Source organism: Lichenostomus cassidix, chromosome 23, assembly GCF_008360975.1.
Source record: "Lichenostomus cassidix isolate B80296 chromosome 23, HeHo_3.0, whole genome shotgun sequence".
In the NCBI taxonomy this organism is placed as follows: Eukaryota; Metazoa; Chordata; class Aves; order Passeriformes; family Meliphagidae; genus Lichenostomus; species Lichenostomus cassidix.
In genome coordinates, this window is record NC_139503.1 from 297088 (window position 1) to 314890 (window position 17803).

The 17803-nt window shown below is 54.3% G+C and overlaps 2 protein-coding genes across 4 annotated transcripts in view; one reads left to right on the forward strand and one right to left on the reverse strand.

The window, feature by feature from the left end:
- WASF2 (WASP family member 2) overlaps positions 1-9688 on the forward strand; it is a 32003-nt gene extending 22315 nt beyond the window's left edge. For all 3 annotated transcript variants that reach the window (XM_085081393.1, XM_085081395.1, XM_085081394.1), the window contains exons 5-9: positions 84-201; positions 959-1089; positions 2464-2619; positions 4431-4951; positions 5370-9688. In XM_085081393.1, the coding sequence (XP_084937519.1) occupies positions 84-201; positions 959-1089; positions 2464-2619; positions 4431-4951; positions 5370-5527 (1084 nt within the window). In that variant the 3' untranslated portion in view covers positions 5528-9688. The remainder of the gene's footprint in view (positions 1-83; positions 202-958; positions 1090-2463; positions 2620-4430; positions 4952-5369) is intronic.
- A 5406-nt stretch (positions 9689-15094) lies between these two features.
- On the reverse strand, positions 15095-16973 carry GPR3 (G protein-coupled receptor 3). Its single transcript, XM_085080968.1, has one exon. It carries the CDS (start codon positions 16971-16973, stop codon positions 15987-15989), a length of 987 nt encoding a protein of 328 aa, XP_084937094.1. The 3' UTR covers positions 15095-15986.
- Between the last annotated feature and the right edge of the window lie 830 nt (positions 16974-17803).

Sequence of the window (17803 nt, forward strand, 5' to 3'; positions counted from 1 at the left end):
TCTGAGATTGTGCCTTGTGTCTCCTGCAAACACATGTGTGATTTGATCCTTGTCTGTGTGGTTTTTTCCTCTCCCTGTTCCAGGGATGATGGCAAAGAGGCGCTTAAATTCTACACAAATCCTTCATATTTCTTCGACCTTTGGAAGGAGAAAATGCTTCAGGACACCAAGGATATCATGAAGGAGAAACGGAAACATAGGGTGAGGAAGGGAAGTATAGGAAGTGGGAAGTGTTAATAAATCTTGGACTCCAAATTTGCTATCCAAAACTCAGGTTTCCACTTTTGGACTCCCAAGGGATCAATTCAGTGAAGTTTTTATCTGGTTTACCCTCATCCTTGTTAATTAAAAAAAGAGAACAAAGATACCTTTAATTGGTTTTTCCAAATGCCACCATCTTTGGGCCCTAACATTAAATTATATCATAAGAAGTGTACTCTTAACATACTTTATTTAGCTTTTGAGCAACTGGAGTATTAAGTATGAAAAGAGTCTGTGATCAATCAGAAATAACAAAGGAGCGATTTAGGCTGTGTTAGGATTCCGAGTGAGGCCAGCTAGAGCCCAGTTCTCTGTCAGCAGGTGTCCATATTGCACTCCAAGACACTGAACACCATCAGGGTGAAGGTGAGATTTGGGAGTCTCAATGCAGAGGCCAAAACCTGAATGGACGTGGGAAGCCAAGCTTTTACTCTCTCCTCAAGGTGCTTGTGCCCGGGGGTGACGATGGCACCGTGTCTGGGCTGCACTGGGGAGCCTGGTGTTGTCTGGCATTTTTATGTTGTCTGTGCTCCAGATCTTTTATATGGAAGATCTTTGGAGAGTGCCGCAACCGGAAAAGTAAACCAAAAATCCTCTTTGAGAATGTAGCTTCTTGTAACTGCTCCAGGTCTGTTCCTCTGTATGCCCAGTGAATTTAAAGCAAAACAAAGCTTGTGTTTGATTCCTCCTCTCTTAGAAAGAGAAAAAGGAGAATCCGAACCGAGGAAATGTGAATCCACGGAAAATCAAAACCCGGAAAGAGGAGTGGGAGAAGCTGAAAATGGGACAAGAATTTGTCGAGTCAAAGGACAAGCATGGTCCTGCTGGGTAAGCAAGTCTGGGGCTGGGTGATTGGGATGCAGTTCACCCTGCGCTGCAGCTCCTCCAGATCTGTGGATCGATACTGCCACTAATCAGATTCTCCAAAGTAAATCCGTCTGCTGATTTAAAATTTGCCAAATAAATCGGGAGCTGCATGGTTGGAACAAGGTGGCAGGAACGGTTTCAGCTGCTCTCATTGCCTGTGGGCACAGAGGTGTTGGGAGCTTTGGCTCTGCCCTGCGGAGATGCCCTTCCCTCACACCCAGCCGAGGTTGGCATCTCGGTGCCATTGTGTGATGGCTTTGTTACATTTCACAAATGGCTCTTCACACCCTAAAGTTGAAGCGGGGGCTGTCCCCATCCAAGTATTTCAAGCTACAGATCTCTCTTTAGCACTTCTGGCTTGGGAATTCATTTAACTTTTGACACCAGCAAGGCTGGAAGCAGACCGAATTCCCCACAATGCTCTTCTTCCTTGCAGCTTCCTTTCATATAAGAAAAAAATCTCTCTTTAAATCACACTCTCCAGCTAAAAATAAAACTTGCTTTTAGTTTAATAGGAGAGCAGGTTTGGTTTCTAGCAGGGGAATCGAGCAGCACAACAGCACCATTTTCTTGCTCCTCTCTTTTCTCATGTGAGCATGTTCTTACATTTGGATTCACTTGGGGTCCAGAGGCCCCAAAAATGGAATGGTTCCCCCACCCCCCAGTGAAATGAGCCCACTGAAAGTGTGAGAGTCTCTTTTCAGTACTATTCCAGCTTTGGATACTTGTTTTAATGGTATTGCTGCTTCTTGGATCCATTTTGATATTTTATTCTCAAGCTTAATTTTTTGCATCTTTGAGTATCTTGTGGTTTTGCCACTGATGATACTGAGTGTAACTGCAAGTTCTTGAAGTCCAAGTTGGTCAAAACACTCTTGAGTGTTTTTACAAAATCAAGTGTTATAAAAAATACATTTATTCAGGTGTTTGCTTGTTTATTAAAGTATATACTTCTGCTGTTCTGGTGTGTGGCAACAATAAACAGGGCGGCATCTGAGCAAATTTTAGCCAAAGAATTATGTAGAGCAAACACATACAGGTGTATGTGGTTCTCCATACAGAGTCTTTGATAAAAAAAGGGGTTTTTTTAAATGATATAAAATCATGGACTGGTTTGGGTTGGAAAGAACCTTAAAGCCCATCCAGTTCCACCCCCTGCCATGGGTAGGGACACCTTCCATTAGACCAGATTGCTCCAAGCTCTGTCCAACCTGACCTTGGACACTTCCAGGGATGGGGCAGCCGTAGCTTCTCTGGACAACTCTCTAGGGGAAAAATGAGCTTTAGACATTGCCTTGAGCTCTTTAAACAAACTGCTTGTCTTGCTTTTCCCAGGTACCCCTCCAATATGGTGTATCAGAACGGCAGCATTGGCTCCAACGAAAGCATGGATGGGAACTGCTACCCGCCACCGCCGCAGACTGACTCTATTGTGCCACCACCTCCCTCATTCCCAGATGACAGCCTGCCTCCACCCCCGGTGGAATTTAGGTAAGCCTACGGGATCCCTTCTGTCACTGAGGAGTAGTAGGTGGTGTAAAAGGATGACATGAGACAGGCTGAGATAGTTCAGCAGAGCTTCCTAATGGGTGTTGTATGGGAACGAGAATGCTCCTGTCTGGAGGGAAAGTGCAACTGCAGGCAGGGACAGAGGCACAGGCAGCACAGCTCTCCACGAATCCCAGCCACTGTCACCATTCCCAGGTGGAAGGGGAGAACTAGAGCAGATTTATTCCACAGCAGTGTCCCAGTGAATGGTTTGGCTCCATTGCCTGGGTTTTCCAATGTAGTTGTTCCATTGCACGGACTTTTGTTCCTTATGTTCCATTTGGATAAGGTTCTCGGGCACATTGTGGAATTCTTGGGGGTGTCCTGAGCAGGGCCAGGAGTTGAGCATGATGATCCTTATGAGTCCCTGCCTACTCAGGATATTCCATGACAGAGCTTTGCGAAGAGCAGCTTCTTTAGCCTCTTTTGTTCTGATCTTTGGGAAACGCATGATGTGGGCACTGGAGATGGAGATGTATTTAAATTTCAAGGACTTGAGCACAGCAGCTGCCTCCTTCCCAGAGACTTGGGTGCAAGTTCAGGTCATTTACTTGGGATTGAGTGAAATGGTGACTCCCAGGCACCTCCAGAGATGAGAGTTACAGTCCAGCAGTGGCTCAAGATGCAAAGGGTGAAACAAGAGTAGACTTTTTTTCTTTTTTTTAAAGACATTAAAACAGAGTCGAGAGGAACAAGTGAAAATCTGTCTGAAAGACAGGGCTGCTTGGCTTGTCTCCATCTTATCCAAAGGCAGCAATGCTGCAGCAAAGGCTCTTCTGATGTGTCAGAGAGACCCAACACTGCACTCTGCAGCCTGTGCCTCTCGGGCAGAGCAGACATGAGCTCTCAGATGAAGCTCTCACTGCCTTATGCAGTTGCTCAGATCTCTGCCCAGCCCCACAGATCTCCCCTCTCTGGTTTTGTTTTGGTGCTTGTTTTGAAGGAGCCCTGGGAGGTAGGTTTGATCTCCAGGAGTCTGTTTTGGATCAGCACTGTTAAAAATGGTGATGTTTTTGTGGCAAATACACCTTATTTTTCTGTCTTGCCATGGAAGGAGGTGTCAGTTTGGGGCTTCCCTTGCATGGGATGTCACACTGTCACATGGCCACTGGGGTCCTGTGGGATGAACAGAGCCTTCACAATGGGAGATTCAGTCCCTCATGCATTGCTGGTTTCCATAAGGGCTTGTTGGGTTTCCATGCCTTCCCTTCAGTCCCCACAGCGAGCTCTGAGCCATGGCTGCTGCACTCCAGCTCTGAGCCCTGCAATCCAGGGAGGAGTCTGTTCCTAGCAGGTGTTCAGAGCATATGCTTTCCTGGCACCCCCGCCCTCCTCACGTGGTTTATCCCGGCAGACATCCCTGATCCCTGCCTGGCGTGTCAGGAGCCTGACCTCTGCGAGGAGGAGTGATGGCAGGAGCTCTGAGCCAGGAGGCTGCTCTGAGCTCAGATGTGCTTGCCTGGCCTCAGACAGAGGGGAGGTAGCTTGTGTTCTTGTCAACCTGGGAGATGGGATGGAGGATAGCATTCCTGCCACCCATAGAAGCTCTCCTTTGTTCTGGAGGTGTAGGCCAAAAGAAACACCGTGAGGGAACTGAAACCAAGGAGTGAGGTCTCATGGAAACATCAGTTAAAGCTGGAACGTGGATTTTTTTTGTCTGGACTGCAGCAAACACACATGATTTGCATTAACATTGAGACCGTACAGTCTGGTCTGGCCTCAGGACTAATTCCCTGTCTCTCTCCTTGCCACAGCTATCCTGTAGACAACCAAAGAGGTTCTGGTTCTGGAGGGCCCAAACGATCTAGCCTGGTTAGCCCGAGCCATCCGCCGCCAGCTCCTCCGATCGGATCTCCTTCAGCAGCCAGGCCGGGCTTTGCTCCCCCTCCAGCTCCTCCTCCACCGCCACCACTGATGGAAAACACCCCCCCTCCACCACCTCCCATGGGCTTCCCCTCCCCGGGAACTCCCCCGCCACCCTCACCCCCTTCTTTCCCCCCACACCCGGAGTTTGCTGCCCCTCCACCTCCTCCACCTCCCCCAGCAGTCGACTATTCCAGTGTTCTCCCAGCTCCGCTGTCGCAGCCGGGCAGTGGGATTGCGCCACCCCCCCCGCCACCCCCACCTCCTCCTGGCCCACCACCCCTGGCTTCCAGTGGCCTGGATGGTCCCCCACCCCCTCCTCCACCCTCCGACACCTCCATATCCAAGCCCAAGTCATCCTTGCCCACAGTTAGCGATGCCAGGAGTGATCTGCTTTCAGCTATTCGGCAAGGTAAGGTTGTGTTTCCATGCCAGCGTTCTCCTTTGCCTCTGGAAACCCTTGGGGAGCTTTCTCCTGGAAGCACTGTGACTGTCTTGCTGCTCAAGGCTTGTCCCTTGTGGTCCCTCCTTGTCTGCCCACCTTCATGAGCAGCTTGCTGGGTTTTATGCCTCCCCCTATACCTTTGGGGATGGCAGTGCTGGAATTGGGGTGATCCAGGTTTGTTGGGGATTGGACAGCAGTGGGGTTATGCCTTGGAGGGGCACAGAAGGGATTTGCCTCCCATTCCACCTCCTCACCCAGCCTGTCATTCACCATCAGTGTTATCCCAACACTCCCAGCCTGCCTTGCTCAGAGCACTGTGGCAAAGAGAAATTTCAGTGTGACCAAGACCTTAGCATGATCAGCTCTGCTCCCTTCTTCCCAACAGGCTTCCAGCTGCGCAAGGTGGAGGAGCAGCGGGAGCAGGAGAAGCGGGACGTTGTAGGGAATGACGTGGCCACGATCCTGTCGCGCCGCATCGCGGTGGAATACAGCGACTCCGAGGATGACTCCTCTGAGTTCGATGAGGACGAATGGTCGGATTAGCCACACTCCCATCCCCTCCTTCCCTTCTCTCCTGGGTTCGCTTCTTACAGAATCAGGTGGCCAAACCTTGCACCACATCCTTTTCATCCCATAACCAAAGATGTGCCAAGGGTTTTCAGACAACCAGCAGCATATCTCCCCTCTCCCTCCCCCTCTGGCTTTGGCAGGACTTTGTGCTCTGCCTTTGCAAAAGGTCTCCTCACGGACACTGAGGATGCGGCATTGGGATTTAGCTGGAGGGGGTGTAACGGTTGCTTATTTAAAAGAGAGCTAAAGCTCCAGATTTTCGATGCCACCAGGCAGAGCACATATAAACCCTCCATCCTGAGGGATTTTTAAAGTAAAGATGGATGATCCTGTTGCGGCCGTGTGGCCTTTTGGATGAAGGACATTTTCAGCTGGTTTTCTCAGTGCAACAGCAGACGGTTGATCTGATGGCTCTTCCTTGCCAGTGAATACTGGTAGTGCTGCAAGAAAATGGGCTTTAAATGTCAGTTCTCTGCTGCATCCCACTGTCAAATAATCAGGTTTTTGGCAATAGTGCACAATTCTTTCCCCTCTGACCCCTGAGTATTAATTCCAGATCACCCTGTGTGGGGTGCGCTTCCCAGCTCTGAGGCTGCTGAGTGCCTTGGGTGCAATGTGAGGGACTTTTTTTACTTTAAAGCTGCCTTTACCTTCCTCAAATCTCCTGGACTGCTTTGCTGAGAGGAGACTTGCACAGAGGGATGTAAAACCAGGGCAGGATGGTTGCTCAGTTTCCCACTCTTGGGAAAGCAGAGCCACTGCCCCACTGAGACACATCTGTGGTCAGCTCCAAGCGGTGGCCAGACCCTGCTGGGCTGATTTCTCCAATTCATGCTGAGAGTGTGTTTTAAAATTCCAAATCCAGTGCCTAAGGCAGGGAGATGGTGTGGGGAGGGGTTCTCTGAACACCAGGCACTGTGGTGGTCTTTGGCCTGGCCAGGGCAGTTTGAGAGGTGCTTTTTTTAGCGGGGTGACCGTACTTTTAACACAGGGACTTCAATGCTGGTATTGCCTTTGCTTCTCCCTTCCACCTAGGGAGGGGAGTTTGTGTGCCTAAAAACATCGTGTGCGTGAACTGAGTTGCCCATCAGTTACATCAGACCTAACCTACCCTAATTTTGTTATTATAATTCATTAGTTAATTTTAAGAGAACGTTTATTCTCCTCACTAACCCTGTGAATTAATTCCCAGGCTGCTCACTATAGACCCAGTACCGGCAGGGGAAAATGGGGAATTTGAACTAGCTGACCTCGGTTTTATTGCTGTTTTATGTTACCTTACATAGAATATAAGCATATATTGGAAATCTAACCCAAATACCACTGATGTGTATTTTAATTTGGACATGACTCAGTAAGGGTCATGCAAAAAGCAGTTCCAAAGCCTCTTTGAAGTTATGGGTCCAGCTGTTGTGGGGTGTGTGTCCCACTAAGACCAACTCTCCCATCTTTTTCCCTTTCCTAAACTATTTCACCAGCCTGTGCCTGTTCTCTATTCCCTGCCTCAGCTCCTTTAATGATGTTGCTGATACCTGGAACACCAGGCCCTGGCCGAGGCTTGCTGGAAATCCTGCTTGGGAGTTGATTGATGGCTTCAGCTTGTGCCATTGAGTTCTTACTGAATCCTTCTCTGTGTGTGTGTGTGTGTGTGTGTGTGTATGTAATTTTAATCTTGGCTGGGGCAGAGATGGCCTGGAGGATGGGCTTTGGGGTGTGGATTGAGCTGGGATCCAGTGAGACCCCAGAGATTCCCTGCATGGCTGTGCCATCAGGTTTTGTCTGCAGGCAGCATGCAGAGGGCGTAGGCAGCCAGGCATCCCGATGGGCTGGGAACATCTGAACAGCACTAGTTCCAGGTTCTGGAAGAGGAAACAAACCCCTGGAGTGCCAGTGAGCCGTGGTGCAGTGGAGAGACTTGGAAATGTAAAGGGATGGTTGCTGCAAGCTGGGTGAGGGGGTGAGAGAGGTGCTACCTCGTTCTGCTGCTCTTTCTGAGAGCATCCTCCTCTGGCTGCTCTCAGAGACCGGGAAAAACAGGCCCTGAGCTAACCCAGGCTGACAGCAGGATCACACGGGGAAGCTAGGAGCCTGCAAATGCCAAACCTGGCTTAATTTGAGATTGCCTTAACTAGACTTACCCCTTCTTGGGAAGGGGGACTGAGTCTTCCTGTCGCCTGAAATACAGAAAAGTGCCATATTCCCCGAGCCCCGATGGATGGTGTGTCAGGCAGGGCTGTGCCTGGGGCGCTGGGGACAGTCCTTCACACTGCCTGTTGCACAAGGATGCTGCTGTGTGGGCACAGCCGCGGGTGGAGGTGGCTCCTCTGGCCTCCTGGCAGCAGGAGGGACGCTGCCTTGTCCCTGCAAGCCTGCTGGAAACACCCTCTGCTCCCAAATCCCATCCCAGGGCAGGAATCAAAACTGCAGGATCGTAAACAGAAGGGTTGTGGACAGGTAGGGAAGGTTGGTTGTTGGAGTGTTTTTAATCTCCTTTGATTCCTGCTTTTTTTTTCCCCTAAATCTTTGGTTGCTGAGCGGGCTGGGCCAGTGTGGGGATCCCTGAGAAACAGCTGCTGTAGAGGGACCATCTCTGAGTATCGTTGCAAAATCGCGGAGCTCTGGGCCACCAAGTGAGCTCAATGTTTTTGAAAGCAGTAGGGGAGGAGGAGAGGTGCCAAAACCAACCTTTGCAAGAGAGAGCAGCTGTGCTGGAAGTGCAGGGCTGCCCTGCCAGCTCTGCCCTCGTGTCGTGGGCTCTTACTCCTTCCTCCCCTCTTCCTCCATGAGGCTGGGGTGAACCTCAAGCATTTCCCAAAGTGCAGAGCTGGTGTTCCCCACGAGCAGCCATTTCGCCCATCCCAGGAGCCGCTGGCTCGGGGCTGCAAGTCCAGGCAGGCACGGCTGCCTTCCCTTCCCTTCTCTTCCCTTCCCTGGTTAAACATTCTCCCGGTGTCCTCGCCCGCAGTGCTTGGCTGCTGCTCCCGGCAGCCTCTCCCCCGCCGCCCCCCTTCCCCTCGCTGGGAAAGCCTCGTCCCGACTCCCCGGGCTCAGCCCGGAGCCGCCGCCGCAGCCGGTGACCTTCACTGCTTCTCCTCTCCTTATCAGAGCCAGAGCACCAGGCCAGAGCCAGGGAAGGGGCTCCCGGAGGTCCCAGATGGCTGAGGAATCATGTAGAGTGTCATTTCAGGGAAAGGATAGATTGGATTTTTTTTTTTTTTCCAGAACATGAACTTATTTAACGTGTTTCTTTTGGAAGTCCCTGCCCTGGAGGGGCTCTGGGAGGGAGCTGCCTGGCAGGGCAGATGCAGCTGCCCCGGGTCGGGTTTCACTGCTGTTGGATTTCGGGGGGTGCTTTCTTCTCTTCCTTTTTGAACAAAGCCTTGAAGTGGGAAGTGGATCCGATGTTTTTATTACTGCATTAACATTCATTTTAATTCATTTCAGAAACTAACCCATTTTTCTTCCTGATTAGAATGTCATAGAATTAGACGAGCTGTAACCCCTCCTGAAGTGCCTTATTTTCCTACATGATATAAATATATTTATAAGAGTAATTATTCCACTTGTATCTTAGGGGTTTATTGCTGAGCAGGAGATAAGGTGGGAGAGGAGGGATGGGAAGTGCCCTCCATGGACCCAGCCAGGCTGGGGGTCGGAAGGGTGACATTTGATGGATACTCTCAGGGTGCACGGGGTTCCTCACTTCAGACCAAAGGAGTTTCAGCAGTGAAACTCTGCTTAGGAAGAAGAAAAAAAAAGACAAAAAAGCCCAACCTTGTGAGCAAAATACTGTAGATTTGTCAGGTTTTTTTTTTTCCCTGCAAAATAAACACTGATGGTCGGACTCTACGGGGAGGCAATGGGTGTGGGGGATCAGAGCTCCTGGTCCATACTTGCACATCCCAGTGCAGACTCCCTGCCTTCTGTATTCCGATGTAATGTCTGTCTGTGCTTTTCCCTGTCGGTTGCTGTATAAGCCAGATTTCCTGCTGCTTTGTTTTGTTGTTTTTAATAATCAGCTCAGTAACCCCTGGATGAAAATCCCAACTGCAAATATTTTGTAATGTACATGTATAAAAAAAAGTAATAATTTTTTTGATCCTTTTTTAAAACTTGATAAAACCTTTCTATCCAGTCGGTGCCTGTGTGTGTTACTGTGAGGAGTGTGAGCCTGGGCCTGGCCCAGGGGCTGTGGTCACTTTGTGTGTGACTTGGAATCATGGAAAGGTTTGGCTGGAAGGGACCTTAAAGCTCATCTCATTCCATGGGCAGAGACACCTTCCACTATCCCAGGTCACTCCAAGCCCTGTCCAGCTTGGCCTTGAGCACATCCAGGGATCCAGGGGCAGCCTCAGCTTCTCTGGGCAAACCTGGTTCCTTCCTGGGAGCACAGGAGGTGCTGTGCCACTCGAGCCACTTGTGCCTCTCGTTGTGTCCTCAGTGCAGCTGCTGGCATGTCCCTTGGGAAGCCCAGTGTCCGTGGAGGTGCTGGCTGTGTCCTGCCCAGGTGGATGCTGAGGACAGCCAGCACATCCCAAGCTGTCTGGCAAACGGCATCAGCACAGACACCTTTCCTGTGCCCAGATGGGCTGAGGGCTATTAACAGTGGGAATTTAAGGGTCACAGCACCAAGGAAGCCCCATTCAGGAACAGCCTGCAGCCTCCCCCAGCACTCCTGCCATAGGAAACGAGCCTGGGCTCCATCTTGCAGAGCAGAGTCACTGCAGCTGGGTAGGAAGGGGCTGCAGCAGCTTTTCGCCTCCATTTCACAGCTCCAGGTCCCTCGTGCAATGAATGTGCCTGGCAGTGGTGGCTGCTGGCTCCAAGCTCAGGTGCCTCGTCTGGCCTCGCTCCGTGGGGCTCTGTTTTCTTGCTGGTTGGTGAAAAGCAACAAAAGGCTCCATCCCTGCTGCTCCTCGTCCCTGCTTTTACCGCGGGCTTTGCTCTGCCAAATTCCCTTGGCTTTAGGAGACACCGGTGCCTCGCTCCGCAGCGCTGTGCCTTTCTTGGCTGACAATGGTCCCTGGCTGCAAAACCTCATTAGATTAATTGGCCTTGCCAGCTCCTGAACAAGCAAGGCCTTTAGTCGTGCTGGGGCGCGGAGGGCAGGGGAAGGAGGGAGCTCTGGAGCTTCCCCACTCCCTCGGGCTGCGTGTCCCAGCTCTTGGCTCCGGTCAGAGCCTGGGAGGAGCAGACAGCTCCTGGCTGCCTTTGGATGGGTGCAGCTGTGGCCAAGTGGCGCCTCTGCTTTTTTGGGGTACGGGACAACACATAGCCTTGTGGTTCTGGGGTGACAGCCCTTGGAAATCATCTTCAGAGTTTGGTGAGTTTTGTGCTGGTTTAACCTGCTAAATGACAGGGAAATCTCAATCCCAGATCTGCTTTCCTGGGTAACCCACAGGATCTTATGCTTCCACCCTCCATGGAGCCAGGGTGGGAGCATCCTGGAGCCTCCAGCTTCTGGAGCCCGAGGTTTAGCGTGGTGCAGGGAGGAGAAGCCTGGCAGCGACGGAATTGTGTGAGCCCCAGCCCTGTCCGTGAGCAGCACTTTCCCGCCACAGCTGGGGCAGTGTCTCCACAGCTCTGCAGCCTTGGCACACCACCCTTTGATCCCTGTCCTTGCCCGTCTGTCTCTTCCACACGATTCGGCACTGGATCACAGCTGGCCAGGCTGCGGCTTCCGAGGAGCCCCCGTCTCCAAAGACCTATTTAATTTTCTCCTTCAAGGTGGTGTTAGCAACACCCAGAAGATGCTGCCGGCTGCCTTGGACGAGTGGGCTGTGTGTCCTTTCCACCACTGACGTCAGCTTCTCTCCCTTAATTCCCCCTCTGGGACCGAAGCGAGTGAAGGCGCTGCCAGCTCGGATCAGCGTTAACAGCCTGCTCTCCCAGTGTGTGGCAGCGCTCCGCCGTGCCAATGTCACCCCCGACTCGCGCTGCTGTCCCTGCCCAAGCAGCCATGGGTGGTGGGAGAGCACTACCCTCTTCCAGCATCCTGGGAAGGCCCGGTGCCAGCAGAGAGTCCCCGTTCCTCGCACGTAGGTGTGCTGAGATGGCAGCTCAGCCCCTCAGAAATGGCTGACTCCTCTCTCTCGCTCTCTTGCTGCCTGGTGGGTTTTTTTCTCTCCTCCTCCCTGCCTTTGCCGTTGCCTACGCGGTTGTGTGGGGAAGGCAATCGGCTCCCGTGCTGCGGATGGCTTTATCTGTAACTCTTCCATCTGCTCACAGCAGCTCACAAATAACCACGGGGTGCCAGAGGAATTATGTTATTTGGAGCTCAAGTTTCTGCAGTCTGGCAGGGCAGCAGCTCTGCGCCAGGCTCAGCCGCTCCACAAAGGCCAACGCCGGCATGGCCAGGGCTTAAGGCAGGAGCTGGGGATGTGGCCAGGGCAGAATTACTCTCCCCATACAGTTAGACAAAGCCCCAGCCCTGAGCCAGCATGGGATCCTGGTCCTCTGGGAGCTTCCTGTGGGGAGCAGAGGGTCCTGCTGGCCCTGCACAGTCATGAGCTCAGGGCATGAAGCTATTTCCCGCATCACTTGTGGCAACAGGGATAAAATGGGAGGCTGCTGACCCCCTCTCCACCCTTCACTTCGCTGTTTTCCACCAAGCACAGCCCTTTTGGATAGACCTCCCTCCCTGGGAAGCACCATCCGATGCCTCCAGAGCCACGGCTGTGGTGGTGGCTGGGGACGATGCTCGAGGCCGAGCTCTGCCGGGAAATGCCTCCCGCTGCCTCCAGCATTTGGTAAAACACTTACAGCAGGGCCGTGTTTTCTTCATTTCCTGCCTGCTCCCGCTTCCAAGGAAACAAAATCCCCCAAGCCAGGGCTGAGGTTTCTCATTTAAATGTAACCCAGGCCCATAACTGGAGCTGCCAGCTGTCCCCACGGCCCGGCAGTCCCAGTATGGTGCAGAGGGTACTTCAGGACTCATGGTCCCATCATGGGTACTCAGTAAAGCACTGGGAGCACAGACCCATCCCTGCCATGGGGTGTGGGGAAGGGCAGCTCTCAGCTGTGCCCCAGGCAGGGCACTTGGGGTTCAGTGTGCCAGTGGGAGGTTTTGAGGTAGCAGCAACCTCCTTCCCTCCTCCCATCTGGCGAAACCCTGGTGGTTTTGGCACTAGGGCTGGAGCAGAGGCTCCAGAGCGGGTGGTTTGGGACCAGCCCTGGCTCTGCTGTGGGTGCTGCCAGCTCTCTCACCTGCACAGTGGCCAAGGACAAGTGCTTGGAGCAAGATCTGGGCCCCAGTGATGCCAGCAGGACCAGGTCCACCCACAGTGGAGAAGGGGAGCAAACCCCAACTCACCCCCCCTTCCTGCACTGCAGCATGGGCAGGGCTTGGAGGCAAGAGCTGCCTGTGCTTGCAGCATCTGCTGGGAGCCTGGGAAGGGTTGGCCCTGCCAGATGTGTGAGCACAGCTGGGGTGAGGCTATGCCCACGTCTCTTAACTCATATTTTAACCCCGGAGTTTGGCTGTTGGTCCCCCCTGAGCCTCTCCTGCACATCCCTGGCATGGGGGTGGCTGCTCAGCACTCAGGCGCCTTGGATGGATTTGACTCTTTTTTATAGCTCTACTTTCTGCATCTTTCTCCACCAAAAAAGGGAGCAGGCTGGCCCCTGCTGTATCTTCCCGCCCTGTGCCGCCTGCTCCATCATCCCCCAAAGGCCTGGAGCAGCTGGGAAGGTCTCTGGACTTGCTGGAGTGCTGGGAGAGCAACCAGCACTGGCAGGGTTGGGGTCGTGGCTTCCTCCAGCCCATGCTCCGCCTTGGCATCCCTCATCGATCCTGACAGCAGGGAACCTGACACAGGTAGGAGCCAAAGGATGCAATTCCCACCTGGGAAGGGGGCTCATGGAGCAGCCACACACTGGGCAATGGACACTGTGGTGGCAGCAGGGGACAGGGCTGTGAGGGTGACTTTCAGGGTGGTGGGGACAAGGGTGCAGTGAGAGCTCAGCTCCCACAGCTCCTGAATTGCTGGTAATGGGGGAATGCCTTGGCCTGGGTTGTGGTGGCTTTTGATGTCGTGTTGTCACTATGGGTCACTGCAGCTCCTGAACCCTGTGCATCCCCCGATCAATCTGGGAAGCTCATCAGCTCCAGCACAGCCCTGCCACGAGCTGGGAAGGGGGGCTGCAGCCCTGTGCCCACCCCCACCGCCAGCCATGGGGGGCTGGAGCCTGTGGAGGGGTCCCAGCAGATCTGAATGGTGCTGCCTTTGTGCCCTGCACACCCTGGTGTGTCACTCTGTCCCCAGGGGAAGTGACAGGGCCCCCCGGGGGTGGGAGGAACTAGAAGGGTTTGCACACTGTGGAGAAGCTCCCTCTGAAGACATCAGCAGGGGAGGCACGAGGGAGAGAAAAGCTGTTTCAGCTGCCATGTGATGTTGACATAAGAATCACCAGGTAAAAACTGCCCCTGAATACAGCAGAGCTGGGAATTACAGGATTTTTCACTGCTGGGGGAGGTAGGCTCGGGAATTATCCCCTGGCTGAGGACGCTCAGCTCAGCCCTGGGGCACAATTGATCCACCCGCTGGCTTAATCTCAGTGGGGACAAAGGGAGCCGAAAATTCCCCATCGCCAGGACTGAGCCCAGCCCTGGGAGAGCAAGAGACAATCTGTGGGTCCTTCAGCCCCCCCACAGCCCCATCTCCCCTCACCACTTGCTGACACAGCCCCTTCCCAGCGCTCAGCCAAGGGAAACCTTTATTTCCATTGCAATAAACAGTCCCAGCCCTCAGGGCTGCCACCAGATCCCCGAACCCAAGGTGAAGCAGAGCCTGGGGGCCCAACAGATCCCACAGCGCCCAGCCGGCCCGGCTGCCCCTCAGCCCTGGGCTCTGCCACATCCTGGCGCGTCTGCGGATGCACAAATGCCTGTGAGAAACCTGCTGCTCCCTGACCGGGGTGGGCAGGGCACGGGGGGCTCTGGGGGCACAGAGGCTGCTACCGGAGGGGCTGAGCTGCCCTAATTAGCTCTGCCATCGTTAACCCTGCCTTCCCTGCGACCAGCAGGCAGCTCGGGCAGCAAGCATGGGTGTCCCAGATCCTGTGTGAGCAGTGACTTTCAGAGCATGGGGATCTCAGTGTGGGGGTGCTGGGCACAGCTCCCCAGTGCCCCTTTCAATAGGGGAGGGGCTGGGGGGCAGAGATGGAGGCAGAGATACCATTCCTGCTGGATGGAGGGCCCAGGTCGCAGCCCCTTGGATGGACACCCACCCTGGGAATGAGTCCTCACCATCCCTGGGTGAGGAGACATGTCAGATGTCACCAGGAGAGCTGGATGCAGCCCTGTGCCCGCTAGGGCTGTGAGGATGAGGATGGCCAGGGCCCTCGGTGCTGCACCCCCCGGGCCAGCTCCTGCTAACAGGATGTGATGGCTGGGGGAAGCGCTGTCACTCGGCATCTCTGATCCGGGAGCAGGGAACGGAGCGGGGGGACAGCCCTGATGGGATTCGGGGACTTCAGCCTGCTCTGTCCCCTCAGGAAACACCATCCCACCCCCTTCCCAGCATCAAACATCCACACCTCTTATCACAAATTAATTTATTCCCCTCTCAGAGTTGTAAACAAGAAGCAGCCCCCCCCACCCTGACCCTGCTCTGCAGCACCCACCGAGGGGTCCCCAAACAGAAGGGTCCCTATCCTGAGGGATCCCCATCCTCAGGGGATCTCCGTCCCCAGGGGTTCCCTTCACAAGGGGCTTTTCACATCCATCACCGCAGCCCAGAACTGTGCAAATCCAGTCCCAGTGCAAAGAAAGGCTTTGGCGGGGGGAGCCCTGGGTGCCGTGAGGGGGGGTGGCAGCACACGGGGGACCCCAAAACTTGTGGGTTTTGGGGTGCAGAGCCTCTGGCAGCCCCCCCTCCTGAAGGCAGCGAGCACTAGAGGGCAGCAGGGCCCAGCGCTGGGCGGTGGGAGGGAGGCACGGAAATCAAATTAAATAATAATTAAAAAACAATAAATAAATGGATGGACAGCTGGGAGAAGGGGGGGGGGGACAGAGTCCACTCCTCTGGAAACGAATTTCTCCCCCCTTCCCCAAACGTATAAAATATATTTTAGTTATCTGAGGTAAATAACAAGGTTGTAAAAAAATCAAGAGGGGGACAAACATTCCTGGTGTTGCCCCACCTTTAAAAAAATAAAGCATCATAAATAGTTTTAAAGAAAATATGAGGATCACACCCCTCTCTCACACATAAATATAGATTATATTATGGATATAAAATATGTTTTTCTCTCTATTCAAAAAGTGGAAAAATAGAGGAAAAGAAGGGGTTGTGCCCAAAAACAATGAGGCTCGGAACAGCTGCTTGATTCCAATAGCTCCTGCAAAGTGCCTCTGGGAATGAAACGGGGGAATCAAAGCAAATCCCCTGGCTACAATCGGTACGTGAAAGGTGCAGGGAGGGAGGGCACGTCAGACGTCACTGGGGGAGCGGGAGCGGAAAGGCAGCGTGGAGGAGAAGCACCCGCAGCACACAGCCCACAGCACTTTCTGGATCTCCTGGTTCCTGAAGGCGTAAATGACGGGATTGAGCATGGAGTTGTAGGTGGCGGGGAGCAGGGTGACGTAGGTGTAGAGGGCCGGGTAGCTGTAATCCCCCAGCAGGCCATACACGGCGAAGGGCAGCCAGCAGGACGCGAAGGTGCCCAGGATGATGGCCAGGGTGGCGATGCCTTTCCGGGTGGTGACATAGTGGGAGCTGGCCAGGAAGTGCCTCTGCACGGCGATCTGGTGGGCGTGCCGACACACGATCCTACAGATCTGCACGTACAGCTGGAGCATCACCGCAAACACCATGAAGAAGGAGACGGAGAGGATGATGAGGTGGTTCTTCACCAGTGGTTTGACGATGCTGCAGGAGGAAGGCTCCTTCAGGCAGTTCCAGCCCATGACAGGCAGCAGCCCGTAGCAGATGGAGGCTCCCCAGGTGAGGATCAACATGATGTAAGTCCTGGTGACCGTCCTCTCTGAGTAGTAGGTCAGGGCGTTGTAGAGGGACAGGTAGCGGTCGATGGTGATGGTCAGCAGGCTGCTGACGCTGGCCGTGAAGGAGGTGACCAGGAGTCCCACGGTGAGCAGGCTGACCGCTTCCGACGGGATGAAGTACACAAAGGCAAAGTGCAGGATCAGCCCCAAACCTGCCAGGAGGTCAGCTGTGGCCAAGCTGCCGATCAGGAGGAACATCGGGGCACGGAATGCTGGGGTGTAGAAGATGACCACCACCACGATGGCGTTCTCACAGGAGATGATGGTCCCCGAGATGCAGAGGACGACATCCCATGGGTTCAAGGCAAGGGGTCGCACCATGGACTCCAGATCCAAGGAGTTGCCACTGCTGTTCCTGGCTGAGAACCAGCCATGCTGGCCTTCGCTGGAGTTGGGGGGTCCTTTCTCCATCATGATGGCAGAGGGTGACCTGCAAGAGCAGCCTCCTCAGCACCCATTGCCTACGAGCTGTCCCTGTGCCCCCCAGACGGGGAGAGCCCTGCCTCCCCCCAAAAGTTGTCTGCAGGCAGGTGGGCAGAGCAGTGGATGTTGAGGGAGTGCTCACTGTTTGCTCCAATGGGATTTTTCTGGATGAGATGGCTTATTTTAAAATAAATAGGTGAACAAAGGGGAGGGGACACACACACAGCACCCCTTCTCCTGCTTGCCTTAGCTGCTGGGGATTGGGCTCTGCATGATTTTGATGGATATCCAGGGGAGCAGGACTAGCGGTTGCAATCACCTTCACCCCCTCCCCCCGAGAGGACTTCGGGGCCAAAGCGAGGGGATCCCAAGCAGCAGGTGAAGAGGGTGACCCTGTTCTCCCCCGACCGGCACTCCAGTGGGAACAAACGCCCTCCTAAGCCCACCATGCGGCCCCCAGCCGGGGCATCCCTTCTTACGGTGGGGATCTACCCCTCCCCGGCTGGCAGCACAGCCCCTGGCCGGGCTTTGGGGGGCACGGCCGCCCCTCGCCGCCCTTCCCATAGCGCCGCGCTCTGCCGGTGCCCACCCCGTCCCCCCCGGTGCCGGTGCCGGTGCCGGGCACTCACCTGCCGGGATGCCGGGCCCGCGCTGCTGTGCTGGGCTGCCCGGCTGGGCCCCCGCTGCCATGGACCCGCCGAGTTATAGTGGCCGAGCGGGGCCGGGGGGGCTCGGGGGGTTCGGGGTGACTCACAGCCCCCCCAGCCCCGCTCGCCCCGCTGTGACGTCAATGGCGCGCCGGAGCCAATCAGCGCCCGGGC

What these genes read in the sequence shown, in the direction of transcription:
- GPR3 (XM_085080968.1), bottom strand. Translation starts at nt 16,973, where the DNA reads ATGATGGAGAAAGGACCCCCCAACTCCAGCGAAGGCCAGCATGGCTGG.